Source organism: Apteryx mantelli, chromosome 16 (assembly GCF_036417845.1).
Source record: "Apteryx mantelli isolate bAptMan1 chromosome 16, bAptMan1.hap1, whole genome shotgun sequence".
NCBI lineage: Eukaryota > Metazoa > Chordata > Aves > Apterygiformes > Apterygidae > Apteryx > Apteryx mantelli.
The window spans coordinates 3,587,294-3,600,400 of record NC_089993.1 but is presented as its reverse complement, the minus strand read 5'-3'; the positions used below and the strand labels follow the sequence as shown (position 1 = coordinate 3,600,400).

General features: G+C 54.1%; 1 protein-coding gene across 1 annotated transcript; it reads left to right on the top strand.

The window, feature by feature from the left end:
- Nucleotides 1-7,009: 7,009 nt before the first annotated feature.
- Nucleotides 7,010-12,727, top strand: HMOX2 (heme oxygenase 2). The gene is made up of 5 exons (XM_067306113.1): nt 7,010-7,152; nt 9,027-9,144; nt 9,979-10,470; nt 11,576-11,696; nt 11,777-12,727. The coding sequence occupies exons 1-5, from the start codon at nt 7,070-7,072 to the stop codon at nt 11,902-11,904; spliced, it is 942 nt and encodes a 313-aa protein (XP_067162214.1). The 5' UTR covers nt 7,010-7,069; the 3' UTR covers nt 11,905-12,727.
- The last annotated feature ends 380 nt before the right edge of the window (nt 12,728-13,107 follow it).

The window sequence follows — 13,107 nt, the reverse complement described above, 5'->3', positions numbered from 1 at the left end:
CAATACGCTCATTTCCTACTGTGTCTCTGCCTAAAGATGAAACCGTCTCTCCCTGATGCTCTGCTGACCCACTTTCTCCTCCGAGGTTCTGGCTCTGTAGCTAAAGCCGCTGAACCTCAGCCCCTAGACTCTCACTGTAAAATCACCTGCTTGCCTTTGTGCAGGCTGTCGCGTATGTGATGTTACTGGCCAGAATACCTGCCTGTCCTGGTAGGATCTGAAGATCCACTACTGTGGTGTTTCATAAACCCCCTGCCCTGCACGCACTGCGTGAATCGGAGAGCAGAGCATGGGCAACTTTTTCCTACCTCCAGACTTGCTCCTGGCTCCTTGCCCCAAGCTGAATCCTGACCGTCGAGCAGTTTTACATTTCTTGTGGAGCAAGTTAATCTCGCGTGGGGGTAGAGCACTGCCAGGGAGCCACTGGGCACTCTGCCACTCCTGCTGCTTTCGCACAGAGTCAAACAAACAGCCCCAGATTGAGTGGGGAATTGAGACGCTTTCTCAGATCTACAAACAATACAGGCAGTAAAAAGGTTATACAGGCAATAGATGCAAGCAACGACAGAAAAATGATTCAGCGGTGCCTGAGGCCGCTGCATATACAGGCAGGAAATTACAAAACTCCAGTGGGGAAGGGGGAAATGTGAAGACTAAATCCTAATTCAGAAGCACGGCCAAGCCACAAGAGCAGGAACTGAAGCTTCGCATGCCGGGCAAGGTGTGTGGTAAAACCTGGGCACGAAGGCGACGCGACACCCGTCCCCCCTTCTGCATAGGAGGAGGGAGAAAAAAATGGGGTGGGATAGTTGCACAGGGCATTTCTTTGGTGGGATGGCTCTCATCTACGCAGGACAGCGCTGGTGCAGAAAAGGGCCAGTGATGAGAGCTCTGCTCGTTGCCAGAGGCTGGGCGCACGCTCGGGTTAACGGCCCTCCACGCTTGCCCCCAGGCCACCGCTGCGGGCTGGGGCTGCACACAGCGCCCTGGGCCAGGGGGATCCCAGAGAGCTCTGCAGCTGCAGCAGAGGAACAGGCGCGATGCAGTCAAGGCACACGTAAGCTGCGGGACGGTTAAAGGACAGGACGCGGGGGCCGTGGCGGCACACGTCCAAGGGCGCGCGGAGGTCTGGCAGCGCTGCGCAGCGAGCTGGGCCCAGGCCGGGCATCCAGGGCCCCGGCAGAGGCCTGCGCCGAGCTGCAGACGCCAGGACAGACCCCGGAACCCCAGCGGGGTCAGCGGGGCGAGCGCAGGCTTCACCAGCCGGCGCGTGACACGGCCCCGGGGCTCGGCCCCAGCCCGTGGCGAGCGGTGCCGACCCACGGGTAGTCCCTGCCTTCCCGTGGCGCGGTGATGGTTGCACCGCTCCGGGGCGAAGCGGCTCGGACGCGGCCTGGAGCGCTCCCGGTGCGGCGCCACAGCGCAGCGGCCTCCCGCGGGCCCGGAGCGCGGCGGTGCCGGCGCCCTCAGGCGCCCCAGGTCGCAGTGCGGGGCCGGGGCCGCCGCGGGCGCTCGGGGAGGCCGCGCCGGGCCGGGCCGGGCCGCCCCCCGCCCCCCCCGCCACACCTGCGCCTGCGCCTGCGCGGCGCCACGCGCCAGCAGCCCCGGGGCGAGGCCTCGAGCAGCGGCCGGGCCGCCACTGGCCGAAGGCGCGGCGAGGCGGGGCGGGGCCGAACGCTCCTGTGTGACGTCCCGGCCGCCTCCCCCAATCGGAGGCGCCGGCGCGTGGCGTCGGTGGGTCCTGATTCGCCGCGTCGCCGCTGCCTCCTGAATAAATTACCGGCGGCCGGGGGGGGCCTTTGTCTCGCGCCTTGGGGCAGAGCGCGAGCGGCGGCGGGTGAGTGAGTGCGCGCGGCGCGATGCGGCGCGTCTCCATGGCAACACGGCGGGAGCGGGGCCGGCGGCGGCTCCGGTGCCCCGGCGGGGCCGCTCGGGGGGTGGGGTGCGCGGCGGGGCCTGCGGAGCGGGCCTGGGCGTCCTTCGCTGCGGTCCCGCCCGGTCCTCGGCGTCTCTCCCCGGTCGGCCGGTCCCGCAGGCGCCTCCCGTCGTGACTCGCGCGTTACGCGTCGCCGCGGGCCCCTTCGTGAGAGCGGCGCGGGGCCGCTGCCGCCGCGTGCGGCCGGCTGCAGAGGCGGCCCGGGCCCCCCAGCGCCGTGTCCGCCGGGCGGGCGGAGCTCAGAGCCCCTGCTGCGCTCTGACCCCGCCGGTTCCCCCCTCCCCGGTTCATCATCTTGATCGGGCTGGCGCCGCTGTGGTGACCCTGGACCGTCTTCGGCCCCGTTGCCGGTCCCCGGCGCGGCCTGGCCGCCGCGGGAGCCGCCTGAGACGCGCCCCGAGCTGTTCCGCCTCCGCAGCAGCCGCGCGCTCGTGACCGGCGGGGCTGCGGCTCTGCGCCAAGCCGGCGGCCGCGGGGCCTCGCTGATCCCTTCCTGCTGTTCCCGTGGGCTGGTGCCGGCGCGGCAGATCCGCGCTGAGGAGCGTGGCAAAACAGTGGCCTCTTATCTCCGGAGTGATTAGTGCCGCAGCTCCCCGGGAAGGGCGCTCCAATCTCTGAGGACACGAGTCCCGTGTTGCGATCTCCCACGGCTGCTCTCGTCCCGGCTGAGCTCCGCGGAGAGCTCGGAAGATGAGTCTCCAAGGCCTTCCGCTGTCCCGCTCTTCCATTGTTGCGTGGAACAACCGTCTCATTCAAGCCTCACAACGCGTAGCGCTTGTACCCGGCACTGCATTGCACATGTCAGCTGCGAGCGCTTGTTCCTGGCCCCGGCTGGGGGTGTCCCGGGCACATCTGGCCTAGCCCAGCCTCCCCTTGGGAGGGTGGTGGGAGCCTGTGTGCTGGGAGAGGCAGGGCAGGGGCTGGCTCTCCTCATGGCACAAGGGCTCTTTGCTACGTTCCTGTGTATTTGCCGCTCCCCGCAGAGCCAGCCCTGACTGACTGACCTGCCCCTTGCACTGTTCTCCTGGCCAACACGAGAAAATAGACTTCTAGACTGACTTCTAGACTAGAAGTAAGTGCCTGAGACTTGAGGTACTGCATATGTTTATGCTGTGTCTGGACAGGGCGAGTCTTAAGTTCACCAGGGATCAAAGTTGAATGAGCTGTGTCGGGGGAAAATGCAGTGATTTGTTCTATGGATTTCAATTTCCAACAACAGCTAGTGCCAGATACTCCAGGGGGAGGAGGGGATGTGAAGCTCTGCTCATGTTATTGCTGAGCCAAGTTTGTGATAACCCTTCAAGCCATTAAGCTTGGAGGCCTGGGTTTTGTCCCTGCTGCAGAGATGTTTGGGTAGGTCCAGCTGTGTGCTGCCACTTGTGTGACTTGCACCCTTACTCTAACGCTGGCAAAACTAATGCCTTGAGGTAGCATGCTAGCGTAATAACAAGCACAAACTCTGTACTGGGTAGGTGTTCTGTGAGTTATTGAGCTGCTGAGAGTGCCCAGGCGAAGCTAGCGCTTGCAGTCTGTTGCTTCCCTGCTGCATCGGTGTGTCCTTTTATGCCCTTCAAAAAACTAGGGGTTAGTGGGGTATCTCAGGTATCTTCCTATACTGTGAAGTGCAGCCGTTCACCTCGAATGCAAAGTTATGCAAGCATGCATAAGGAAAACTGACTGCTGACTAGGTGAGAATGGGAGAGTTTCTAGGAGGGCTTGAAAACCATTACTAGAAAAGTTTGTAGTGCTGAGCTGCTCTGTAGCAAGCCTTTGCTCCATTTCTCCAGCTCTGCTGTCCTGACTCTTGTAGCCGTTGGATTCCCCCCAAGCAGGCTGCTGTCAGGGCACTGGAGAGGTACGTGGTTACTCTGAACATCAGCCAGGGTCTTGACAAGCAGAGCTCCTGGTAGCAAATGCGGTGATGTTCCAGTCCATGAAGCAAAGGCAGGCACTGCATGAACCTTCCTTCCAGTGTGTAGGACACTGCCTCTTTGAGAGGAGCAGATACCCTGAGAAACCAGTGTTCTGACCAGTGACCATCTTGGGATTTCAGTTGCCAATCTTTGAATAAAAGCAGTAGTCTATGGTGGTGTGAGAATTAAAGTGTCTTTTGATTCCCTACCTCCAAGTTTTCATGTCCTATCCTAATATTGAGAAGGACAGGGTTTTGACTTGTGCTGACTTGTCTCTTGAATTCACAGCTCATCAGGGAGATGTCTGTACTGGAGACTCAGGAAAAATCTTAGCCTCTCTTATTTTCTTGTTTATACTGCCCTAACCTCAGGCTATAGGGGCTTGTCATCACTGCCCCACATTCTGTTGTACAGAAGAGGGATGTCAAGCTGAGCCTTTACCCCTTCTTTACCTCCTCCCCCTTGTTCTGCCTGCCCCAAAAGTACCCTGGGGCATGCAAGTCCCAGAGTGCATCAGTCCTTAAGTGAGACTTTGCCTGCTACCCCTTCTTCCAGCACAAGCCAGTACTACTTGGGCAATAATTCACTGTTCTGACCAGTTGTGCCTCTACAGCACTAATGGCTTTAGATAAATACTCCTCCATCATGTGCCCTGTGTAGAACATGCAGTGCAAAGCTCCAGCATTGGCGAGTGCTGCTAAATACAGATGTGCTGAGACATGGTTCTTGGGCATAGCTGTGAAGGCTTGAAGAGGCGAGTTAGCAGACCTGTTGTCTTGTGCAAAGAAGACCTCAGGAGCTGTGCTCTGTATGTTTAGCCATTGGGAGCCTCTAACAATTGCTGTTCTTAATTACTGCCGTTCCCGAGGTTTGATCTGGTGAATTCCTTCGTGCTGGGTTTATCTTCTACCTATGTGCCTCCTCCAAGGAATGAGCAATGCCAAAGTGCCCTTCGTAGCGATAGTCTTGCTGCTCATCTGTATCCATGGCAGTAGCACGCCCTGCCTCCGGGATGCCAGCTCTCTGGGCGTATAAGACAAATCAGAACTAGTTCATCTAGTTGAAGTTTGGAATTGGCATCTCTTGAGCAGATCCAGGCCTGAAGTAAGCTGAACAGGAATCCAAGGTGTTATGAAGCCCTGCATGCCTGTGGTGGCGGAAGTCTGGTTGCCTTGCTGTGCTGCAGGGCAAGCAGGCTGCTCCCAGTTGTGCCCGTAGCAGACTTCTGCCTGGACCTGGGCAGATCATTTAGCTTCTCCGCCTTGATTTCCCTTCCTCGAGGTGGGTACTTCCTGATATTTGAAGCCTGACTGAAGCTGTGTAGTGTGTGGAGGTAGCTACTGTTTGCTGACCCAGTAGCTATTCTAGAGTAAACATTTGCTGTTCTAGAGTCGGTGAATGATCAGAGAGTCAGTACAGCACCTAAGCTTGGTTTCCTCAAATATCTCTGAGCCTTCGTTCCTGTGTGTTTGTATCCCCTGGCTATATATTCCTGCCCTGAACTCCTCTATCCCGAGGATGCGGAGGCTCTGCTGTGGCTTGCCCTGTAGGGAAGTGTAGTGGGGTTGTAGGGCTGTCACCTCTAACGAATCTTGCTGCTGAACCGGGCTAGCTCACGTTGTGAAATAATATTTTAGTCAGTCCTGTGAGGCCCTCATCAGGGCTCCCACTTTGAGGAGGCTCCTTCCTGGTGAGCCCAAAGACTGCATGGTCTCAGGTGACACCTTCACCCTAGTAATGTGCTCCCAAAACTGGGTGCTGGGTCTGAGTCGGAGGGACTGGCTGTACTGCCCTGGGGACGTGCACTCTGACCCAGCTCCCAGCGCTCCAGGCCGTCTGCAGGGCGCTTCTCTGCGGAAGTGGTGAGGGCGGTGAGAGTGGCTGGAAAACAAAGAGGATTAGAAACCCTGATGTGAAGAACTGGAGGGCAGTTAACTTATGACTAGTGCTCTTCTGCATTAGCGTGTTGTAAGCTGGGAGCCAGCAACTGATCTGCCAACTGTGGCTTCATGTGAGCTAGCTTGGCGTGTTGTCAGCTCCTTATCTTGTTTACTGTTCTCCTGGCCTCCAAACATGGGCTGAGCAGTGTGTCTGCAGATGCAGCCCACCTAGGGAGACCTGAATTGAAGGGGGGGAGCATGAGGGATGGCTCCTTTATAGCAACCACGTTCTGAAGCACCAGCAAGAAGCTCAGTTCAGTGCTTACCTGGCAAGCTTGCCTGCAAGTTGGTGGTGTCGCTCAGCATAAAGCTGATTACTGGCCCCATTTTATAAACGCAGTTGCTGGATTTATGGCTTAACTGGGGGGTCCGCCTGGTATAAGCCAGGTGTCTTGCTCCTGGATCTGGAAGCTTCTTGCACATGCTGCCACATCTGAAGAGGAGGTTTTCCCTTTTCAAATTGGTGGGGAAGATCCCAGCTACTTCTGGGGTTTAAAGTAAAACCTGCTAGGCAGGAGAAGATTGTCTGAGCGGTGGTAGCAGGAGTACTCTCTGCAGCTTGCTCTGTTTAGACAGCAGTATCTGCTTTGCCTTCTCATGGAGCACAGCCCAGGAAAGGCAGAGTTGTAGAATCTGCCCCTGTTTTGCAAATTCCTCTTTGAAGATGCTGTTGTAGGGGAGACTTTTTGGTTTCTCCTATAAGATATCTGCCTTCAGAGCTTAGCTGGCCTAATTCACTGCTGCAGCCTTCTGGGGAGGCTCCATACTGCTGCAGAAGTGGAACTGGTTGAAACAGCATCTCTGGAGGAGAGGTGTTCCCCTTTGCAGTTATTCTTCTGAGTCTAACACTGGAGGAGAGAGTTGGCAGCACGAGCTTGCTCATAATTTCAGTGCAGATTACTAACATGGAAGTCTCTGGCCCTCTTCAGCCAGGGCCCATCCTGAAGTGGGGAAACCTAATTCAGGCTGCTTCATGTATTGTAGGTCTCCTCTGAGGTTAATATTTTGAGCTGGATGTTAGTGTTGAGGTTCTTCTGGGAAAGATGAGTTGAACAAGCAAGACTGCTCACTCACAAGTGCTTTGGTGTACAGTGAGGATGGCAAGGGGCTGTTTCTTGCTGCCCTGTGTGGTGATGCAACTCTCTGAGGCTCTGAGACTGCTCTGCACTTCCTACCCATCCAATCCCCCTGTTAAGGTAGCTTTTCCTCTAAGATTCCTCTTTAATTTTGCCTTTCAGGTGGCTTAGTCTCAGCACTGATCTGGTCAGGGCTGCGGAGCCATGCCATCAGTTATGGAGGGCTCGGAGGGGGGAGAAGAAGGGGAAAACATACACTATGAGGAAACAGAAGATGACAGCGTGAGGTGAGTCCTGCTGGCCCTGTCTCACAACATGGCCCAGATCCTGTTCTGGGCAAGACAGGAAAGTCCCCAGGCAAGAGAGTGAACCTCTTCCTCATCTGCAAAGGAGCGAGTGACTAATAGGTGACTGAAACGGGCGTGTTGCCAGATCAAGTTTCTATGTAGTAAAGTCCATGGGAAAGGTGGGAGGGATGGGAAAGAAGTGTCTGGCTGAGGCTAACAACAGGAAGTTGCTTCTCAGTCTGTGCCATTGAACTCGCATTTCAGAAGTGCTTTGACCATTTGGTGATCATGTTTATCCCTTCCTGTCCAAGGTGAACTGGCCTTTCATGGCTTGCTGGACAGTGTCTCCTGTGATAGCAGCTACTTTTGAAAGATGACTCTAGAGGTGAACTCTGCTCTAGTGGGCTGCATCTCTTGCCTTTGTAGAATACCCAAAGGTTTATGCAGGAATCTCTTCCCCAGGCAGTAGTTTAAAAGACAAATTCAAACACTGGTAAAAATCAAGTTCTATAATCTCCTTACTTGGTTACATCCCTCTGCAGCCTCTCTGTAATGTCTGTGGGATTGAATTGAAAAGTGGATGTGGAACAGCTTGAATAAGCTGAGGCAAGAACCTCTCTGGCTGGGCCTGGGGCTGCTCAGCACCCAAGGGGAATATGTAGCTGCATCTGTTCCTACAGAGTCTAGAACTGATGCTATAACATGATGTCCTAAAGAACAGTTATTTCACATACTCCTTCAAAGACACAAGAGTTGTTCAATTGTCCATCCATACAATGAATAGCTGTGTGCAGGTGAACATGATGTACTTGTGTTTTCCCGTGCACTCGCTGAAACATGCTCTGAAAACAAAAGCTTCAGACTTGAAAATGGGTGAGAGTGGGGTGCTTCTAAAACACCTAGGTAGGCTAGTTGACTTCTGTTTGACTTAACAGGCTCAACTTCATGAGAAGTTAGTGAGACCTGCTTTTCCTGTCACATCCAGGTTTTCTCTAGCCTGTTGGTAGCATGAGTCTGGAGTGTTCAAAGTCCATTTTTACAATTAATGTGAACACACCAGCTACAGCAAACCACAGTCGAGAGAGCTGTGTAAACTGCACTGTGGCATAATCTCATGTGAGTGCAGGTGTTGGTAACTCTGTGCCAAACTCCAGGTAGGTGCAGTAGTCTAAGATCAGAGGTCTTAGAAGGACAACTTGTAGAAATCCCCCCAAAGCAGTGTAATTCAGGACAAACAAGCTTTTCAAAGGTGGTCTTGTCCTGTTTCATCATTTGGATCCCATCTTTCCCCAGCAGTTGATTATCCTTGATACCCTGATCATAAAAGCCAAGGTCTTGCCTGTGTGTGCATCTGCTCCTACGTGAGCCTTTCTCCCTCTCCAGGCTGAGTGCCAGCAAGGCTCCTGTGCCCTTTACCACTGCCCATGTGGTGGCTCTTGATATGATCAAGGCCTCCTTTGATGTTATTGTTGAGGCTTGCATGGATGAGCAGCAAAAAATGGTCCAAGGATCAAAGGATCCTTGGCAATTGCTTCAGCATCCTGCATGAGACCCTGATAAACACCAAACCTCTTAAAATGGCAAGTCTGGTTGGCAGATGAGTGCCTGCATGTGCTGAAGGAGCTTCTGACTGCTGCCATCCTGTCATTTCTTCCTAATGGTGCCAGTTGTGGTCTGTGGGCCTGGGCTTATCTCTCCCTGAGAGCTTCTGGCAACCATGTCGGGTCCCTGGGACAGGCTGCCTCTCTCTGTGTGCCTGTTCCAAACTGTGCCTGAGATTGAGGGAGTATGGGGTCCTCAAAGCATAGCAGGGACAAACTCAGTGCTGCGCGTGGAAGTTTGCCCTCAGTGGAGCTCTCCTGTTTTGTCTGCAGTCCCACCGACCTCTCGGAGCTGCTGAAGGAGGGGACCAAGGAATCCCATGATCGTGCGGAGAATACTCAGTTTGTCAAAGACTTCCTGAAAGGACGGATCAAGAAGGAGCTTTTCAAGGTGAGTGCTGCTCTGCTTTCTTGGCGGAGAAGCTCTTTACTGATGTATCCAATGACTGATGCAGACTGAAGACTTACTGAAGCTGAGCACCAGTGGCTTGAGTGTGTTGAGGGTGGGTTTCTGGTAGTCAAAACTTGTCAGGGGATCCCATCCAGTGTGTCCTACAGCTGAGAACCAGGATGGTGAGGAGCATGCTGTCCTAGCACAGGTTTGCTTTAGGTGTAGTTGCTAGGCTTCTGGCCACATCTGCTGACTGCTCAAGGACAGGCAGCTGTGGCTGCTGCGAAGATGCTGGTGGCATGAGCAATCTCAAAGGGATAAAATCCTGGCTGATTTATGGTGCTAATCCCATCCCCTGGAGACTGGTCTTGCTCTCACAGGTGTCAGGTCATATTGCTATTTAATCCGTACAGAAGAGATGGGATTTTTGGGTCTGAGCAGCACTGTCTGATCCTGAAGGCCTTGGGCCATATGCAGTAGTCTCCTGTGGCATTAGAGTATTGGTGCTATTTGCACCTCTTGGGTGAAGTCAGTCCCTGTGCCTTGCTCAAGCTGATAGAAGGCCCAGAGCATGCAGTCGGCAATGTTAGACCAGTAATTCTCAGCCCATGCTCTGTGGGCAACTTTATTGTGAAACTAGGTGGCGAAGAGCCTCTGGTCCTTCAGGCAATACAGGTTTGGTATGGGGTCTCCAGGCTGGTTTTGTGCGGAGCCCTGGGGTTTCCTCTCTGTGGACCCAAACTCCGTACTGGGGAGGAATAGTCACAAGGTGCAGAAAGTGTGATGTACAGACTGAGCGAGTAACTTCTCATGTTAGCTGTGCTTTGTCCGTAGCTGGCTACTGCGGCACTCTACTTCACATACTCTGCTCTGGAAGAGGAAATGGATCGCAACAAAGACAACCCAGTCTTTGCCCCTCTGTATTTCCCTCTAGAGCTCCACCGGAGGGAAGCATTGGTCAAAGACATGGAATATTTCTATGGAGAAGACTGGAAAGAAAAGATCCAGTGTTCAGAAGCAACTCAGCATTATGTGGACAGAATCCATCATGTGGGACAGCATGAGCCAGAGTTGCTAGTGGCCCATGCTTACACACGCTACATGGGGGACCTCTCAGGTGGCCAGGTGCTAAAGAAGGTAGCCCAGAGGGCCCTGAAGCTGCCCAGTACTGAGGAAGGGATCCAGTTCTACATGTTTGAAAACATTTCCAATGCACAACAGTTCAAGCAGCTCTACAGAGCAAGGATGAATGCTCTAGACTTGGACAAGAACACTAAGGAAAGGATTGTGGAAGAAGCCAACAGGGCTTTCAGATTTAACATGCAGGTACTAAATCCCTTGAGTCACTATACCTGTAGGTGCTGCTGCCTTCAGCTCTGCACCAGCTCCTGGGCCCAGGTTAATGCAGTCAAACTGCTCATCTGGGAAAAGCAGTTTGGGTCTGAGACCACCAGAGTCCCCTCCACTGGGGGGGCAGCAGGATTCTGCCTGTGTCTTGTCTGGGATTGTGGTCTGAATAGCTCTTTCTTTTGCTGCCTTCTGGACACCTGACAAGTATTGGGCAGAAATCCCTCCCCACACACCAGTGCTATACCCGAGTCTTTGATCAGAACTAAATTGGGACATCTTGGGCTATAAAATTCCCATGGGCTGGGTGGCTCTAAAGCAATGGCAAGAGCAGAGCTCTTGCTTTGAGACAGTTTCAAACAACTTTAGCCTAGATGCCTGCTCTTGTGCTGTCATAACATTGCCCCTTCCTGGTTATAGTGTATCTCCTGTCTCACCTGGTGATCTGAGATTTTGCCTGGTGGGCAAAAAGGTCTGTAGCCCATGGCCTCTGTTCTTTCCCACATAACTTTCATCTTGCATGAAATGACTGAGCTGTTCCCTGCTCTGGGAAGAGGGGTGCAGTCTCAGTTACTGGACTGAAGTTTTAATCTGTACCTATAGCAGGTCTTTGTGGTTTAAGCTGGTCAGAAATGTGATGGGAGAGTAGCAGGCTGCTTTGTCAGGATCCTTACAGAAGCCCCTGGCAGTGGAGCTGGAGGGGGTGGCTTGACCGCTCTGTGAACAGGAGCGGTGATTTCCTAGAGAAGGTCTGGCAGCAGGGAAGGGAGAGCTCATGGCCTCATCTTGCATCCACAGCAGGCTGGAGGGCAAGCAGCAGGGTCATGACATGTCTCACTCCTGGGCCCAGAGGCCTAACCTGAGATGCTCTTGGTACGGGCTGTGCCTTTGCAGAGGCATAGCATGTGCTAGATCTCACCAAGTGTCTGCCTGCAAGGCTTTCTGAAATAGAAGCAGATGCTCTACTTGCTGTCTGGGAGCCTGGAGGTAGAAATGACTCTTCCTGTTCTCCAGATCTTCCATTGATCTGAGTGAAAGCTGTACAGTTTTGTCTGCCTCATGCACTCACTGTCACCACTTACAGGTATTTGATGAACTGGACAAGATTGGCATGTCACTAACAGAAGAAGCCCAAGATGGAGGCGTTCCAGTCCATGATGGAAAAGGAGACCTACGCAAATGCCCTTACTATGCAGACAAACTAGGTAGGTTTGGGGCAATGACAGAGTTGCCAATCCTTTGCTATATCTATCCTGCAGCACTAATGGCACTTTCTGTGTTCTAGCTGGCAAGGCAGGACCTGGCTGTCCCTATCACACTGCCATGACCTTGGCAAAGCAGCCCGTAGTGCAGCTGATCCTTGCAGCCTGCGTTGCTGTGGCAGCAGGAGCTGCAGCGTGGTACGTAATGTGATGGGATGAGCAGCCTGCAGCTCCAGATGGTGGCAAAAGGAGAGGTGCACCCTGTTCTTCAGACTGTTCCCCTGCTGTTGGTGGAGCTGACTGCAGGGTGCAAGTAAGACAAACAGAATCCAGAGGGACTGTCAGGACTTTCTGCACACCAGTAATGCAAGCACTGTAATATAATGTCTTAGCTAACTAGTGTACAGGATTGAGGTGGTGAGTGGGTATGAAGATTCCAGGTCAGCACTGCTCTGTTCAGACTGGGGCCAACTTGTAAGGCTGCAGATGTCTTGTCCTGTACTGGCAAAGGCTTCACGCGCTTGGCTTTCTACCTCCTTCCTGGTAGTGGTCTCCACAGGGAGTTTCCTGCTCTGGGCTGCAATCTGGGAAGGTGTCAGTCTTTTCAGCAACCAGTTTCTTATCACAAGAAACCGGTGGAGAGGCGCCATGTTGCTACAGTGGCCATGCCACAGGGCTGTTAGTTCAGAGAAGGAATGTATTGCTTGTTCCAGTGTCCTGGGGACCAAGTGTAACTTGTGTTGGGGAAGGCCTCTGCCCTCTTATAGGATGGTTAGAGGGAGGGCTGTGCTCCCTGGATGAGGGGACAGGACCAAATGTGGGTGGGGGTATGAAGGGGACATGTTTATTGTGCAACATTGATTTTTGCTGAAGCCTTGACTGGAATAAAACGTTGCTATGCTGCAGCAGGGGAAAGCCAAAAGCACATCCTTGTGGGAGAAAACAAGGGAGCCATGCTATGGCATAGGTACACATGGGGGGATGTGGAAGGCTGGAGAGGCAGGATAATGGATTAAAAAACTTCCTACACTGTTCTACTCATCTCCTTCTGACTCCCCTGTCAGACTGACCCATGCTGCTCCCTAGAGCCACTCCTGTCCTTAGCTCTCACCTTCTCCCTGCTGCCTCCCCATAGGTTTTTCCCCCTGCTCCCAGCTCCTGGGGGGGGGGGGGGGGGGGGGGGGGAAGCTGCAATAAGGGTCTGCTGCCTCTTCCTACAGGGTCTGGTTAAGCCAGGCATTGTCACTGCATGTGCCTTTGCCCCTGTGCCTTCTGTCCTCCTGGAGGCTGGGGTGTGTCAGGATGCTCCTGCCCTTCTACCTCTGAGCCCCAGGGCCCCTCCTGCCACCTGAGGGGCTCCTGCACATCTCACCTGCTCTGCTCCAGCTGTGCTGGGAGGAAGTGCTTCACCTAG